The 18420-nt window shown below is 46.3% G+C and overlaps 1 protein-coding gene across 1 annotated transcript in view; it reads left to right on the forward strand.

Moving 5' to 3' along the window:
• The first annotated feature begins 1431 nt into the window (after positions 1 to 1431).
• klhl15 (kelch-like family member 15) overlaps positions 1432 to 18420 on the forward strand; it is a 34993-nt gene continuing 18004 nt past the window's right edge. Inside the window, exons 1-2 of the mRNA XM_068040499.1 lie at positions 1432 to 1641; positions 8478 to 8602. Coding sequence (XP_067896600.1) covers positions 1636 to 1641; positions 8478 to 8602 — 131 coding nt within the window. The 5' untranslated portion in view covers positions 1432 to 1635. The remainder of the gene's footprint in view (positions 1642 to 8477; positions 8603 to 18420) is intronic.

The following is an 18420-nucleotide window of genomic DNA, read 5'->3' on the forward strand; positions in this document are numbered from 1 at the left end:
TTTATAGTCAGCTTTTTACAGTAGTTTTCCAGTATACAATAAATGTCATTTGAAATTAGAAACCTTCCTTGTCTTTTTTATTGTTTTAACTAGATCATTTTCATAGTTTGTTGCAACACTGTGAAATTTACAATTTAAATATGTGAAATTTATGATTCTTAAAATGCTGTGACTATGAAATTTGTGAAATTTGACCGTCAATTCGGTAGGGCCCTACCTAGCACCCATATGCTCCCTGACCTGCATTAGCTCCCAGTTAAACAACACTTCAAATTTAAAATTCTCATTCTTGTTTTCAAATTCCTCCATGGCCCTGCCCATCGCTATCTCTGTAATCTCCTCCAGCCCCATAACTTTCTGAGTTAACAGCGCTCATCTAATTTTGGCTTCCTAAGCACCCTGATATTCATCGCTCCACCATTGGTGGCTATGCCTTCAGCTGCCTAGGCCCTAAGCTCTAGAATTTCCTCCATAAACCTCTCTGCCCCTCTTTCCTCCTTTAAGATCCTCCTTAAAATCTACATCTTTGTCCAAGCTTTTGGCTATCTGACCTAATCTCTCTTTATGTAGCTCAGTGTCATATCTTGTTTCATAATTGCTCCTGTGAAGTAGTTTGGGACATTCTGATCACCATACTTTAGGAAGGATGTGGCAGTCCTTGAGAGTGCACAGAGATTTATCAGAATGGTTCCAGGGATGAGGGATTTTAGCTACATGGTTATGTTGGAAAAGCTGGGGTTGTTCTCCTTTGAGCAAAGGAGATTGAGGGGAGATTTGATAAAAGGTGTACAAGATTATGACAGACCTAGATAAGGTTGACAATGAAAAATTGTTCCCATTAACTAATGGTACAAAGACTAGGAAACACAGATTAAAGTTTTGAGCAACAGATGCAGGGGAATTATGAGGAAGAACATTGTTTACACGGCAAGTGTTAATGACCAGGAACTCACTGTCTACGAGGGTGCTAGAAGCAGAGACATTCAATGAATTCAAAAAGAAACTGGATGGGCACTTGAGTGAACTAAACTTGTAGGGCTACGTGGATAATGGGACAGATTGGCCTGCGACAGAGAGCTGACATGGAATCGATGTGCCGAATGGCCTCCTTCTGCATCGTAATAACTCTAGGGCGAGGGAAGAGGCTGGGCAGCAGGACCGTGGCGATGGGCACTTGTCAGCCCGACCGCACAATGTATCAAACACCGCTGCACTGCTTCAGAGTTGCCCATCAAATCGGGGAAACTTCCGCCTCGAAAGGGTGACTATAAACTGAACCGACGATAATGCTGCAATTCCCCCGAGCCAGAATTTGACCATTAACGTCGGTAGACCGAACTCCAGGCTCCGCCCCTTCCCAGACCCCGTGGGAAGAACTTCACCCGGAAGTGGTTTCCGTTGTTTTGACGGAAGTGACGTTGGGCGTAACTGGCAGCGCAGGCCGGTGGAAGAGAAGATGGCGGCGGTCGGCTGGAGCTGACACTAAGTTCGGGGGGTGGGGGGAAACGGCATCATCTTCATTGGCGGCAAAGCGCCGAGAGAGGCCGAGCGGGGAGAGGAAAGAACGCCGGGGTCCCCCCATGAGCTGCGGTTAAAAGGGCAGGTTGGGTTGTGAATGCGGAGCGGCGGCTACCGATGTTGGTGAGTGTGAGGCAGAGGTAGCGTGTGAGGCTGCACCATCCCAGGAAATCCTGCTCTGCTCAACCTCTAACGTTACTGCAGGCAGGTTAACGGGCGTCCACTTTCAGTTAAAGCAAGTCATCCCACCTATCTTGTAGTAACCACCTGGAGTGTGGGTCGAGGGCGCAAAACTCCTGCTTATTTTCTAATTTTGATGTTGAGGAAATTAAAGGTCAAACTTGGAGACTAGAGTTTGTTCATAGAAAAACACTCACTCTGACTCGCCTTTTGTGGATCACTTAATTTATTGCGTTTATTTATATAAACGTTACTGAGGTTGATTCTAACTCTTTTTTAACATTAGATTTTCATACATGGTTGAAGTTCATTAAACCCACTGGTGTGTATTTCTCTTAGATGACTGGGATTTAGAGGAGGTGTAATATGCACTTAAATGTGTTGAATATTTTGTTTTCTAAAATGCAGAAGAAATGCTTTAGGCCAATAACTATAGAGCTTAAATATATATTTTTGTGGTCTCAAAAAACTACAGTAACCTGGCACTGTGATCACAAAGGCAGTTTAAAACTTTGTATATTTCAAATCTTGTTTTGAGTGTTAGATTGCAAGGATCAGCCTGGCAAGGTGTTGGAAAAGGCAGTTATTAGTGTAACTCTTGAGATTGCAATATTGCACAAATGTTTTTGAATGTAGCATTTACCGTCTTTATCGTATGAACGTCTGTGCTTTTTGCACTGGGCTGCTGGTTTTATCGAGCTTGTATAAAGTTTAAAACAGTTTTTTAAAATTGTGTATGGAATTTGAACGTCGCTTGCAAGACCGTTATTTGTTGCCCATCCCTAAATGCTCTTGAGAAGGTGGTGGTGAGGTGCCTTCTTGAACTTCTGCAGTCCATGCGGTGTAGGCCCACCCACAGTGCTATTAGGAAATGAGTTCCAGGATTTTGCCGCAGCGACAGTGAAAGAACAGCGATATATTTCCAGGTCAGGATGGTGTATGGCTTAGCGAGGAACTTGCAGGTGGTAGTATTCCCATACATCTGCTGCCCTTGTTCTTCTAGGTGGTTGAGTTTGCGGATTTGGAAGGAGCTGTCGAAGTGAGTTGCTGCAATGCATCTTATGGGTGGAACACACTGCCGACACTGCTTGCCAGTGGTGGAGGGAGTGAAGGTTTAAGATGGTGAATGGGTTGCCAATCCAGCAGGCTGCATTGTCCTGGATAGTGTCGAACTTCTTTTGTTTTGGAGCTGCATTCATCCAGTCAAGTGGATCACACTCGTGACATGTACCTTATAGATGGTGGACAGGCTTTGGGGAGTCAGGAGGTGGGTTATTTGCCGCAGAATTTCCAGTCTCTGACCTGCTCCAGAAGCCATAGTGTTTATATGGCTGGTCCAGTTAAGTTTCTGGTCAATAGTAACCCCTAGGATGTTGATGGTGGGGGTTTCAGCAATGGTAATGCCGTTGAATGTCAAGGGTGATGGTTAGATTCTCTCATGGAAGATGGTCATTGCCTGACATTTGTGCAGCATGAATGTTACTTACCACTTATCAGCCCAAGCCTGAATGTTGTCCAGGTCTTGCTGCACATGGGCACGGACTGCTTCAGTATTTGAGGAGTTGAGAATGGTGCTGAACGCTATGCAATCATCAGTGAACGTCTCCACTTCTTATGACGGAGGGAAGGTCATTAATGAAGCAGCTGAAGATGGTTGGCCCTAGGGCACTATCCTGAGGAACTCCTGCAGCAATGTTCTGGGGTTAGATGCTTGGCCTTCCACCACCACTTCTTCCTTTGTGCTAGGTTTGATCCGACTAGTGGAGAGTTTTCCCCTGATCCCCATTGACTTCAATATTGCTCGGGCTCCTTGATGCCACGCTTGGTCATATGTTGCCTTGATGTCATACGAATTAGGAGCAGGAGTGGGCCACTCAGCCCTTCGAACCTGCTCCACTATTCAATAAGTTCATGGCTGAACTGATTACTCCACATTTCCACCCCCGATAACCTTCCACCCCCTTGCTTATCAAGAATCTGTTTACCTCTGCCTTAAAAATATTCAAAGACTCTGCTTCCACTGCCTTTTGAGGAAGAGAATTCCAAAGACTCTCAACCCTCTGAGAAAAAAATTCTCCTCATCTCTGTCTTAAATGGGCGACCCCTTATTTTTAACTAGTGATCCCTAGTTCTAGATTCTCCCACAAGGTAGAATCTACATCCATACTGTCAAGACCCCTCAATATCTTATATGCTTCAATCAAGTCGCCTCTTACTCTAGTAAATTCCAGCAGATACAAGTCTAGTCTGTCCAATCTTTCCTTGTAAGACAGCCCGCCCATTCCAGGAATTAGTCTCATAAACCTTCTCTGAACTGCTTCCAACGCATTTACATCCTTCCTTAAATAAGGAGAGCAGTACTTAACAGTACTCCAGATGTGGTCTCACCAATGCCCTATGTGACGGAAGCATAATTTCCCTATTTTTGTATTCAATTCCCCTCACGATAAACTATAACATTCTATTAGCTTTCCTAATTACGTGCTGTACCTGCATCCTAACCTTTTGCGATTCATGCACTAGGACACCCAGATCCCTCTGCATCTCAGAGCTCTGCAATCTCTCTCCATTTAGATAATATGCTTTTTTATTCTTCCTGCCAAAGTGGACAATTTCCCACTTTCCCACATTATACTCCATTTGCCAGGTCTTTGCCCACTCACCTAACCTATCTATATCCCTTTGTAGCCCCTTTATGTCCTCTTTACAAAATACTTTCCTACCTATCTTTGTGTCATCAGCAAATTTAGCAACCATACCTTCGGTCCCTTCATCTAAGTCATTTATATAAATTATAAAAAGTTGAGATCCCAGCACTCATTACATCTTGCCAACCAGAAAATGACTGATTTATGCCCACTCTCTCTTTCCTGTTAGCTAACCAATGTTCTATCCTTTGCCAGTATGTTAATCCCTACACCATGAGCTTTTATTTTCTGCAATAACCTTTGATGTAGCACCTTATCAAAGGCCTTCTGGAAATCTAAGTACAATACATCCACCTTTATCCACAGCACATGTAACTCCCTCAAAGAACTCCAATAAATTGCTCAAACATGATTTCCCTTTCACAAAACCATGTTGACTCTGCCTGATAACCGTGAATTTTTCTAAATGCCCTAAATATCAAGGGCAGTTATTCTCACCTCTGGAATTCAGCTCTTTTGTCCATGTTTGGGCCAAGGCTGTAATGAGGTCCAGTGCCAGGTGGCCCTGGTGGAATCCAAACTGAACATTGGTGAGCAAGTAAGTACCACTGAGTAAGTGCCACTTGACAGCACTGTCAATGACACCTTCCATCACTTTGATGATTGAGAGTAGACTGATGGAGCGGTAATTGGCCAGATTAGATTTGTGGACAGGATATATCTGGGCAATTTTCCACATCGTCGGGTAGATGCCCGTGTTGTAACTGAACTGGAACAGCTTGGCTAGGGGCGCGGTTAGTTCTCGAGTACGTCTTCAGCCGAAATGTTGTCAGGGACCATAGCCTTTGCTGTATCCAGTGCCTTCAGCAGTTTCTTGATATCATGTGGAATGAATCAAATTGGCTGAAGACTGACATCTGGGAGGCTGAGGTGGCAGTTCTGGCTGAAGATGGTTGCAAATGTTTCAGCATTATCTCTTGCAGTGACATGCTGGGCTCCCCCATCATTGAGCTTGGGGATGTTTGCTCCTCCAATCAGTTTATTTATTTTATTTATTTAGAGTTACAGCACTGAAACAGGCCCTTCGGCCCACCGAGTCTATGCCGACCATCAACCACCCATTTATACTAATCCTACATTAATCCCATATACCACATCCCCACCTTCCCTCAATTCCCCTACCACCTGCCTATACTAGGGGCAATTTACAATGGCCAATTTACCTATCAACCTGCAAGTCTTTGGCTGTGGGAGGAAACCGGAGCACCCGGTGGAAACCCAAGCGGTCGCAGGGAGAACTTGCAAACTCCACACAGGCAGTACCCAGAATCGAACCCTGATCGCTGGAGCGGTGAGGCTGCAGTGCTAACCACTGTGCCGCCCAGTTGTTTAATTGTCCTCTACAATTTATGACTGGGTGTGGCAGGATTGCAGAGCTTTGATCTGATCCAGTGGTTGTGGAATCGCTTAGCTCTATCTATAGGATGCTGCTGCTGCTGTTTAACATGCATGTAGTCCTGTGTTGTAGCTTCGGGTTAGCACCTCATTTTTAGGTATGCCTGGTGCTGCTCCTGGCATGCTCTCCTGCATTCTTCATTGAGCTAAGGTTGATCCCCTGGCTTGATGGTGATAGTAGAGTGAGGCATATCCCAGGCCATGAGGTTACAGATTGTGGTTGAATACAATTCTGCTGCTGCTGATGGCCCACAGTGCCTCATGGATGCCCAACTTTGAACTGCTATATCTGTTTTGAATCTATCCCATTACAGTGGTAATGCCCTACAACATGATGTCTGGTGGTCATTTCCACCGATATGATGGAGAGATGCATCTGTGACAGGTAGATTGGTCAGGGCGAAGTTTTTCCCCCTCTGTTGCCACCTGCCGCAGGCCCAGTCTGGCAGATATGCCCATCAGGGCTCTGTCGGTTGTGGGGCTACCGAGCCACTCTTGGTGACGGACATTGAAGTCCTCCACCCAGAGTACATTCCGTGCCCTTGCTACCCTGAGTACTTTTTCCAAGTGGTGTTCAACATGGATTCATCAGCTGAAAGAGGGCAGTAGGTGGTAATCAGGTTTCCTTGCTCATGTTTGATCTGATGCACAGCGCCGAAGGAGGCCATTCAGCCCATCTTTTCTGCACCTGCTCTCCGAATGAGCAATTCACCTAATGCCATTCCCCCGTCTTCTCTCCATAACCCTGCACATTCTTCCTTTTCAGATAACAGTGTAATTGCCTTTTGAATGCCTCGATTGAACCTGCCTCCATCACACTCTCCGGCAGTGCATTCCAGATACTAACCACTTGCTGCATGAAGACGTTTTCCCTCATGTCTGTTTCTTTTGCTTCTTTTGCCAGTCACTTTAAATCTGTGCCCCCCTTGTTCTCAATCCTTTCACGAGTGGGAACAGATTTTCCCTATCCACTCTGTCCAGACCCCTCGTGATTTTGAATACCTCTATCAAATCTCCTCTCGGCCTTCTCTTCTCCAAGGAAAACAGTCCCAACTTCTCCAATCATTCTTTATAATTGATGGTCCTCACCCCGGAACCATTCTCATGAATCTTTTCTGTATCCATTCCATTGCCTTCACATCTTTCCTAAAGTGCGGCGCCCAGAATTGGATGCAATGCTGCAGCTGAGGCTGAACTAGTATCATATACAAGTTCTACATAACCTGCTTGTTCTTGACTTCATGGGGTCCAGAGTCAATGATGAGGAGTCCTGGGGCCTTCTTCCTAACTATATACAACTGTGTAGCCACCTTTGGAGGAGTCTGGGATATTGGCTGTAAGGTATGATTTGGTGAGTATGACTGTGTCAGGCTGTTGCTTGACTGGCCTGTGGGATAGCTCTCCCAATTTTGGCACGTCCCTAGCTGTTAGCGAGGAGGACTTTGCAGGGTCAACTGCCTGTGTCATTTCTGGTGCCTAGGTTGATGCTGGGTGATCTGTCCGCTTTTATTCTCATTCAACTTTTCTGCAGTGGTTTGATACAACTGAGTGACTTGCGAGGCCATTTCAGAGGGTGGTTAAGAGTCAACCACGTTCCTGTGGGTCTGGCGTCACATATAGGCCAGACCGGGTAAGGACGGCACATTTCTGTCCCTAAATTTGTGAATCAGGTGGGTTTTTATGAAAGTCTGTTAGTTTAATGATCACCATTACTGAGATTGCCTTTTTATTCCAGATTTATTAATTCAATTTAAATTCCACCATCTACCGTGGTGGGATTTGAACTCATGTCTCCAGAGCATTAGTCTAGGCCTCTGGATTACAAGTCAAGTAAGATTACCACTATGCTAGAGTTCCCTGAATAATGATCATGCTAATATCACAAGCTGTTGATACCAATCAAATTTAATATTCTGATTTAAGATTTGTTCACCAGAATGGTAACAGTACTAAGCACAGCCATTTTCATGTCTAGCCTCTCAATTCAAACAGGGCAAGTGACCAGGTATGAAATAAAAACTGAAATAAAACTGACTTGGCAAAGCTTGTGGGTCAAATGCTGCAGTGTGGGCATGCCTGCTTCAAAGCATCAAAATATATCAACTGATTATAATTTCCAAAAGGCATGAAATTTAGGCTTTAATCATCATCGTGCTTAGTGGTTTATTGTGAATTGTTTCTTCATAGTTTTTGCTTAGCAGAATAGTTTTAAGAAGTGTAGCATTTGAGCTTCCTGATAGCTTAGTTGGTTCACTGTAAGGGTGAGTGTTCAATTCCTGGTTTGCGTTGGGTTAACGCCTCTGAATCAGGGCAATAAAGTGGCTATTTTTGCTGAATAAACTCAGTGTTGTATCTGATCATAATCAGGTGACTGCTTGGATAGTGGATGTTTGGATGTTGGTTAAGGCTAGGATTGAGCTTGAATGTGATTTCTCCTACAGTTGAATAGACTACCGCAAAGTTTCAACTCGATACAAAAAGTAGCTGCTTGGGTAAGGTACGAGATGGCTGCAGCAATCTATGAAACCAAGCTGAGGAAAGAGGGAAAGCAGGAAAGCCCATAAACATTTTCTTTTAGGCTTTTTCTCTATAGTTAATAAACATTAGAGCTTAGTTATTTAAATAGAAGTATGAAAATATCTTCAAACTGATTTTCATTTTCTGTCTTCTGTGCAGGAATCGCTTGCTAGTGTGGAACCTCCTTTGGGCAGGATCACAGGACGGTCGGGTCTGCGGACTTCTTCACGAATTTCGTCAATGTTACTCCACGCTCATCCAACAGAAGGCGGACTTGTAGCAGGGTGAGACAACTGTCAGATATTTCCCCTTTCGATCAGAATGGTGTGTCATTTCCCACCTTAGAATCTCTCTTATGAGCAGCCTAGCCAAGACTAATGATACCTACTTGCTCCTCACCTCCTAACAGTGTCAGTTGGGCACTACTGGAGCCATACCCATGGTTTCAGGTAGATGCTGTGTTTCCTTGCTACTGAGCTACAAATGGTTAAATATTTGAGACAATAGAAAATCCATAAACCATAAATTACTAAATCTTGTCAAAAGCATGCGAATGGTACAGTAAAATACTACTTTTGTGTGTAAGATGTTGGAGGTGTATGTGATCATTCTTAACAGTGCACCACTCCCTGACCTATTTTGAGGTGTCTGTGTCACGAAAAAGGTACAGAGGTTTAAGTGTATTTTTCCTTCCTATGGCAACCTGGCAGAGATTAGTCCTTTTACAGGGAAATCTGGTCACAGACCTATGTTCCTCACTTGCGAGTATGCCACTAAACTACCTGGTGTATATATAAATATTTAATTATATTTAAAAAAAAATAAACCTCAACGTGGTAAGATGTGATCTATGCATGCTTTTCTCTCACATAAAATGCGCCATGGATATCAGGATGGCTAGAAGACAGAGTAAATGGATGATTGTTGGATTGTATAAGTATAGTCAGTGACATGTCTCAGGAATCTGTGTTAGGATGAAAGGATGTAGTTGTGATTGAAACATGGTCTGCAGTCTCTGGTGCAGAGTTTTTAAGGGGGAACCTAGTAAATGTTCAGAATAGTTTGATAGGATGTATAGTAAAAGATTATTTTTACTGGTCTGGTGAATCAGGTGGGTAATATTTTCCAGATATGATTAGAATCTAAGGGGAAAGCTAAAAGATTTTTTTAAGCCATACCACCAGAGAAAAATTATAGCATAGAAGGAGGCCATTCAGCCTGTCGTGTCCTTGCTGGCCAGAAAAAACTAACCACCCAATCTAATCCCAATCTAATCTAAACACCAAGACTTATTAGGTTATGAAATGCAATAAGAAGTGTTTACTGAATCTGAGCCAACCATTGCATTTAAGAAGGATTGACTACTTAAAGAAAAATGTTGAGTGCAGGTAAAGATCAGAAAAATGGAATTGGAACAGATACTGATGTGGAGCTGGCACAGTTACAGTGGCGCCTTTTGTACTAAACATTTCTATGATTGCACACACCGTGGGCTGAATTTTTGGGGTTCCCCGAAGTCGGGAACAGGAGGGGAGAGCGGGGAAGCACGGGAAATAACTGGCACTGGGCATGTCAATTTCAAGGCGCCTAAGCTGGTGCCCGCAATAATCACCAGGGCGGGACATGAATTCCTCTTTGCTCCTATTTAAGGCCAATTTGCATTGTTGAAAAGCTTGTTAAGAGCTCGTCAGCGATTCAAGTTCAAATTTTTAGAGGCACATGAGTTAACACCCGCCTTCTGAAACAGATGAGGTGAGGGGAGGTGGGTACAAAGTGGGGAGTCAGTCATGGCTGTCCCAGGGCATTACCCTAGCCCCTTAAGAGGGTCATTGGGCAAAGGGGGACTTAGCTCTTGGTAAGGGGGTGCCCTTGGCATTGTGTAGGTGTCAGGGAGAGGGGCATTACAGCGCTCAGGCATTGAACAGGCAACGTGGGGGCAGAAGAGCAGTGGTCAAGGCTGCCAAAGACAGTTGGGCAGCCACGTGCCCAGAATAAGGCTGCAGCTGGCAATGGGGGCACGACTTTAGGACTTTGGGCCCAGTGGCGATGAGGGTCAATGCTCTCCACAGGAAAGGCGGAGCCCTAAGCAACAGGAAGAGCAAAGAAGAGTCGGAAGGACACAGAGACGATACCCACAGCACAAGATCTACTGCTGAAGGTGGAGCTACCTTGAGATTACCAAGACTCAGAGCCGCAGGCAGATGACCTCAGATATCTGTGCCTTCGTCGCTGAAGACCTCGCAGCGCTGTGACTGCCATGCCCTGCTAGTAGCCTTCAAAGTCACCATGGCTTTGAACCTCTTCACTTCTAGCTCCTTCCAAGTGGACCTTAGTAGCATCTCGCAAGTGACAGCACACCACTGCATCTCGCAGATCACAGATACCCTCATTGCCAGAGCTAGCCAGTATATTCACTTCATGACAGACCCTGGCTTGTAGGATCAGAGGGCAACAGGTTTTATCGCCATTGCTGGATTCCCCCAGGTGCAGGGCAACATCGATTGCACCCATGTGGTCATCAAGGCACCAACTGACCGTCCACTGAGATTCATCAACAGGAAGGGCTTTCACTCCCTCAATGTTCAACTGGTCTGCAACCACGAAAAGAACTTCCTCCATTTTTGTGCATGCTATCCTGGCAGTTGCCATGACTCCTTCATCCTTCACCAGTACATGCTGCTCAGATCTTCATTCCAAATTCCAGAGCGCGTGGATGGATCCTAGGGGACAAGGGATGTCCTTTGAAGACATGGCTACTCACCCTTCCATGAGAGGCATAGAGGCGATACAACCAGAGCCACCTGCTCACTAGGGCATCCTTGAACAGGTCATCTGGGGTCTGAAATGCACTTCAGGTGCCTGGACAGGTCGGGTGGCGTCCTCCAGTACCCTTCTGCATGGGTCTTGGTCATTGTAGTGGTTTGCTGCGTTCACCATAACATGGCTTTCCAGAGAGGTGTGGACCTTGACGGTGGGTCCGTGGAAGCAGACAGGTCATTGAGGGGAGAGCAGGAGGTGAGGGAGGAGGTGGAAATGGAGCCGGAGGAAGATGGCGCAGAATAGTAAGGTGCCCCGCTTCACAAAGAGGTAATCCGGCACAGTTCGGGAGTGGGGTAACAGGCTTATGAGGATGCTATGAAAGTCAGGGATTTCCTGATTCAGAGAAGTTTCAACTGAGCGCCTCCGACTCAGTTAGAGGGGCATGGCATGGAAGGGAGTCTGAGATACCTGTGCTAACGCATGCATGGACGATGCAGCCTGGAACATCTAATCATTTACTGTTAATGACTGATGCACAGCTGCCCAGAGGCTTTGCTCTCAGCGTTGACGATCCTGTTATGTCTTTCGTCAACTCAAAACACTTTTCCTATCATGGCAGCAGGAAAAGGAGTACCAGACGTGTCCTTTTTTTATACAAAGTTTGCAGGGAGGAAAACAGTTGACAGAGACTGTAGGAAGACACCGCAGCGACCCACTTGTGCTCTGCTTAACATGGTGGCCTCCATGCTCGGCCACTTCTAGGCGTTGCCCCCCCTTGTGGCCTCGAGGTGGAGGCAGCCTGTTCACTTGTCTGTGGCTGAGATGAACGTGGTGGTCATCCTCATCGTGGAGATGCTCGTGGGGGCATCTCCTGAGGCTGCTGCACATCCATCATGGCCAAGGCAGCCTCCTTCACTTGGCTCTGCTGCACAGATGGTCCCTCAGTCTGAGGGGCCAGGGGTAATGAGGGAGCCCCATGACCGGTGGCGCCCTCACCCTCCTCCACGACATCCTCAGCACTTGCTGGATGTGCCGGCTACCTGGCAGAGGACACCATTTGGGGCGCAACTGACATCCTCTCCAAGGGATCTGTAGCTCTACTCATCAGTCTGCACTACCCAGCGTCTCTCGGTTCCTGTGGATGTCGGTACAAAATTCCTGCATGTACTCCGAGTACTGTCGCATATGGCTTTCCAAGAGATTGCCCGCTTTATGGAGGAGCTCATTCGCTCACAGCCCTGAGCCATAGTGGTGCACGTTAGCTGGATGCACTCTTCCATCCTGTGCCCAAGACCCCACACTGCCTCAGGGAACTCTGACGTGTTGGAGCACATTGCCTACTACTGTTCAAGGGTGAGCCTCTTTTCCAGTGACTCCTGAGGCCCTGCACCTGTGCCCAGCAAAAGCAGGGCTATGTCTGTTCTCCCTCCTCTGAGGTGAACTGACCATAGCTCCCTCTGCGTCTGGCATCTCGTCCTGTACACTAGTGCCGTGATCATCACCCTGCCACCATACCTACATGCACGCGAGGACCCTCCGAGAGTATCTGCACTGGTTGGTGGTGTGCTCGTAGTGTGAGACAATGCTGCTGCTTCTCCCTTTGTAGATCAGGTGGTAGAGGGAGAGGGTGCCTTGTGTTGGACCCACTATGGGAGACACAAGAAGAGATGATGAGATAAGAGAAAAATACTGCGGATGCTGGAACCCTGAGATAAGGACATAAAGTGCCGGGAATATTCAACAGGTCTGGCAGCATCTGTGGAGAGAGAAACAGAGTTAACGTTTCAGGTCAGTGACCCTTCATCAGAACTGGCAAAAGCTAGAAATGTAACAGTCTTTGTGCAAGTGAAAGGGGAGGGGCTAAGAAGAACCAGAAGGAAGGACTCAGATAGGATGCAGGGGGGAGAGATGTCATGGAACAGAATGCAAATAGAGTGTAAACAGTTGTTGAGAAAGACAAAGCATGAGTCCAGAGTGTGCTCATGGCAGAATAAAGAACATCTCTGTGCAAAACCATGAAAAATAAGTTTAATGAGCACATGGCTAAAAAATAATTTTAAAAAGAAAATATATTTTAAAAAAAATAATTAAACAAAAAATAATGGGGCTCATGGTCTGAAATTATTGAACTCAATATTGAGTCCAGAAGGCTGTAGTGCCTAATTGGAAGATGAGGTGCTGTTCCTCGAGCTTACATTGATGTTCACTGGAACACTGCAGCAGGCTGAGGACAGAAATGAGGGCATGAGAACAAGGTGGTGAATTACAATGGCAGGCAACCGGAAGCTTGATATCTTGCTTGTGGATCGAGTGGAGGTGTTCTGCAAAGCAGTCAGCCGATCTGCTTTTGGTCTCTCCAATGTAGAGGAGACCACCGTGAGCAGCAAATACTGTATACTAAATTGAAAGAAGTGCAAGTATATTGCTGCTTCACCTGGAAGGAGTGTTTGGGGCCTTGGATAGTGAGGAGAGGAAGGAAGAGGGCAGGTATTAGGCCTCCTGTGATTGCATGGGAAGGTGCCATGGGAAAGGGGCGAGGTGTCAGGGCTGATGGAGGAGTGGACCAGGGTGTCGCGGAGGGAACAGTCCCTTCGCAATGCTGACGGGAGGTGAAGTTGTGTTTGGTGGTGGCATCATGCTGGAGGTGGCAGAAATGGTGGAGGATGATCCTTTGGATGTGGAGGCTGGTGGGGTGGAAAGTGAGGACAAGGAGAACCCTGTCGGGGTTCTGGGAGGGAGGGGAAGGGGTGAGGGCAGAAGTGTGGGAAATGTGTCAGACATAGTCGAGGGCCCTGTCAACCACAGTGCGGGGGCAATCCTTGTGTGAGGAAATAGGAAGATATGTCACAGGTGCTGTTCTGGAAGGTTGCATCATCAGAACAAATGTGCCAGCGATGGAGAAACTGGGAGAATGGAATGGAGTTCTTACAGGGGGCAGGATGTGAAGAAGTGTAGTCGAGGTAGCCATGGAAGTTGGTGGGCTGATAAATACTAGTGGGCAGCCTATCCCCAGAGATGGCGACAGAGAAGTCAAGGAAGCGAAGGGACGTGTCAGAGATGGACCATGTGAAGGTGAGAGAAGGGTGGAAATTGGAAGCAAAAGTTGATGAAATGATGCCCCAGTTCGGGGCAAGAGCAGGAAGTGGCACCAATACAATCATTAATGTACCAGAAAAAGAGTTGGGAAGGGGGCCTGAGTAGGACAGGAACAAGGAATGTTCGACATACCCCACAAAAATGCAGGCATAACTAGGACCCATACGGATACCCATAACAGCACCTTTTATTTGGAGGAAGTGAGTGGGTGTTGAGTGGATGGGGACTGGGTGGGCCTCTGTTCAAGGAACAGACCGTCCTGGTGGGGGATGGAGGTGTAGAGAGATTGGATGTCCATAGTGAAGAGGAGATGGTCCGAGCCAGGAAACTGTCGAAATGACGTAGGGCATCAGAAGAGTCACGGATGTAGGTGGGAAGAGACTGGACAAGGTGAGAAAAGATAGAATCGAGATAGGAAATAAGTTCAGTGGGGCAGGAACAGGCTGAAATGATGGGTCTACCAGACAGTCCTGTTTGTGGATTTTGGGAAGAAGATAGAAGCTGGCTGTTCGAGGTTGTGGGACTATGAGGTGGGAACATACAAGTTAAGAGCAGGAGTAGGCCACTCAGCCCTTCAAGTGTGCTCCGCCATTCACTAAGTTCATGGCTGAACAGATTTCTCCACATTTCCACCTACCCCTGATAATCGTCCACCCCCTTGCTTATCAAGAATCTATCTACCTCTGCCTTAAAAATATTCAAAGATTCTGCATCCACCCCCTTTTGAGGAAGAGAGTTCAAAAGACTCACGACCCTCTGAGAGAACATATTTCTCCTCATCCTTGTCTTAAATGGGTGACCCCTTACTTTTAAACAGTGACCCCTAGTTCTAGATTCTCCCACAACGGGAAACATCCTTTCCACATCCACCCTGTCAAGACTCCTCAGGATCTTGTATGTTTCAATCAAGTCACCTACTCTTCTAAATTCCAGTGGATGTAAGCCTAGCCTGTCCAATCTTTCCTCGTAAGACAGCCCGCCCATTCCAGGTATTAGTCTAGTAAACCCTCTCTGTACTGCCTCCAATGCATTTACATCTTTCCTTAAATAAGGAGACCAGTACTGTACACAATACTCCAGATTGTGGTCTCACCAATGCCCTGTATAGCTGAAGCATAACTTCCCTACTTTTGTATTCAATTCCCCTTGCAATAAATGATAACATTCTATTAGCTTTCCTAATTACGTGCTGCACCTGCATACTAACCTTATGCGATTGATGCACTAGGACACCCAGATCCCTCTGCATCTCAGAGCTCTGCAATCTCTCACCATTGAGATAATATCTTTTTTTTATTCTGCCTGCCAAAGTGGACAATTTCCCACTTTCCCACATTATACTCCATTTGCCAGGTCTTTGCCCACTCACTTAACCTATCTATATCCTTTTGTAGCCCCTTTATGTCCTCTTTACAAGTTACTTTCCTACCTATCTTTGTGTCATCAGCAAATTTAGCAACCATACCTTCGGTCCCTTCATCTAAGTCATTTATATAAATTATAAAAAGTTGAGGCCCCAGCACAGATACCTGTGGCACACCACTCGGTGCATCGTGCCAACCAGAAAATGAATCATTTATGCCCCACTATAGAAGCTATAGAGGGAAGATCTCCAGAGGAAATGAGGTCATTGGCTTGATGTTCGGTAGTGGGGTCATGGTTTGGGGGAGGTAGGAAGAAGTGTTTGAGATTGGCACTCAGTCTCTGCAAGGTAGAGGTCGTGCGCTAGACTACAGCAGCACCACCCTTGTCAGGGGTTTGATCACAATGTCAGGGTTAGACCTGCGAGAACGGAGTGCAGCAAGTTCAGAGGGAGAGAGGTTAGAGTGAGTGAGGGGGGGGGCACAGAAATTAGGACGGCTGATGTCATGCCGACAGTTCTCAATGAAAAGATCAAGAGCAGGTAAGAGGCCAGAGGGAGGGGTAGAGGAGGAGGGAGAACACCATGGGGGGTGGCGGGGCGGGTGGTGGTGAATGGGGTCCGCTGGTCGGGGGGAGGACTCCTGGCCAAAGAAGTGAGTCTGGAGGCAAAGTGGACAGAAGAAAAGCTCAACGTCATGCCGAGTATGAATTCATTGAGGTGGGGGTGTCAGGGTATAAAACTGAGTTCTTTGCTAAGTACAGATCCTTCAGCGTCAGAGAGGGGAAGGTCAGAGGGTATTGTGAATACGCGACAAGGGTTGAGATTAGGGGAAAGGATGGTGTCAGAGGGAAGGGGAAGAAAGATCTGGAGGGGCGTTTGTGCCCATGAGTTGCTGGAGCTTGCGTGCTTAAGACTTAAAAGGAAGAGAAAAGGTTTTTTGGTAATGCATCGGATAAGGCACAGGATGAAATAAATTGAAATCAAAGGTGACATAAGATGATGAGAGCCAGCGTAGGCGAGTAATGCTATGGTTAACAAATATTACTCTGTACGCGACATATTATCTGATGGGATGGAGTGCACTGCACCCCCTTAATGAGCACTTACCCTCTGAAATCACCAGGTGCACCAGGAACTGTGGTTTCACCCGACTGCATCCTCTTCCACTGATCTGGCTATGTCGAAGGCCTTGGCCTCCATGGGGGTGATTCAATAGAGGAAGGGCACCCCTCATCTTGTCTGGGCCCTCTCCCTCACATGAGCGCACTTCTGCAAGGACAAAAGAGAGTGAGATGAGGCACTGCTCTACTCTGCTCAATGGTATCTGCTCCTATGCATTAGGACCTGCTTGTCACACTGTTAACAGCTCTTCATCAGCACTATGGCTGTGAACCATTCTGAGGGGTCAGTAATTGCTTTGGACACGCACCCTCCCATGTTTAGGAGCAGCACGTGCCCTGAGGCTCCTCAGGTGTGTGGCTGCTGGAGAGTGCAAGCCTTGAGACCCATCCAGAGGGGGTGGGGGTTGCACTCAGCTTGCTAGAATGTATGAGGTGGTGAATCTTTTCCAGCACTGGATTAAGAATTACAATATCTTAGGTCTGTGACCTTTCATCAGACATGAAACGTTAACTTTGCTTCTCTCGCCACAGATGTTGCCAGACCTGCTGAGTATTTCCAACATTTTTTGTTTTTATTTCAGATTTCCAGCATCTGCAGTATTTTGCTTTTATTACCACTTCTGCTACTCATAACAGCAGCAGTCTCAAGCCAGGCCTACTTGGTCTCAGCTGGTGGCCTCCTCTGTTCACCCTTTGGGAAAAGGACCTCCCTACTCTGCCTCACGGCCTCCAACGTGATATTTAGGTCCGTGTCAATAAAGCGTGGGGCAGCCCTGCCCCGGGTCCTAGACCTCGAGCTCTCCTATGTTATCTCACCTTCCCTTGGATGAGTGGAAGGCTTTGGTATGATGCACAGTTTTTTTCAGGGCAGCCAACAGCCTCAGTGCAAAAGCAAGGAAGTTATGATGAATCTTTATAAAACACTGGTTTGGCCTCAAATGAAGTATTGTGCCCAATTTTGGGCATCACACTTTAGGAAGGATGTGAAGGCATTGGCGAAGTTGCAGAAAAGATTTACAAGAATAGTTCCAGGGATGAGGGACTTCAGCTATGAGGATAGATTGGAGAAGCTGGGCTTGCTCTCAGAAGAGAAGGTTTGATAGAGATGCTCAAAATCATGAGGGTCTGGACAGAGTAGGTAGGGAGAAACATTTTCCATTGGCAGAAGGATCAAGAACCAGAAGACACCGATTTAAGTGATTGGCAAAAGAATCAACAGTAACATGAGGAAAAACGTTTTAACAGTGAGTTGTTAAGATCTGGAATGCACTGACTGAGAGTGTGGTGGGGGCAGATTCAATCGTGGCTTTCAATAGGGAATTGCAGGGCTGTAGGGAAAGGACAGGCGAGTGGGAGTAGTTGAGTTGCTCTCAAAGAGCTGGCACGGACGCGACGGGTCAAACGGCCACCTCCTGTGCTGTAACCATTCTATAATTCAATGAAGAAGCGTAAAGACTTTTCTCTACTTGTAGGTTACTCCACATCATGCCTCCTTTTCCAGTTTGGAACAACAGGATAGTCATGGCATCATATTTTCTCCTAACTGCCGGCAAGGCAGTTCTATGATCATCCAGCAAAAGGTACCCATTTCAGGGAGAAAGTCATTGGCTAACAAATTTCATCTCTAACTAATCAATTTGAATATAATTCCTTCTCCAAACTTGTACTTAAACAGCATCATAGGAAAAGTGAATTTTACAGTTTGTTTTCATAGAACCATAAAATAGTACACTACAGAAGGAGATAGTTTGCCCTATTGAAT

Source organism: Heterodontus francisci, chromosome 10 (assembly GCF_036365525.1).
Source record: "Heterodontus francisci isolate sHetFra1 chromosome 10, sHetFra1.hap1, whole genome shotgun sequence".
Lineage (NCBI taxonomy): Eukaryota > Metazoa > Chordata > Chondrichthyes > Heterodontiformes > Heterodontidae > Heterodontus > Heterodontus francisci.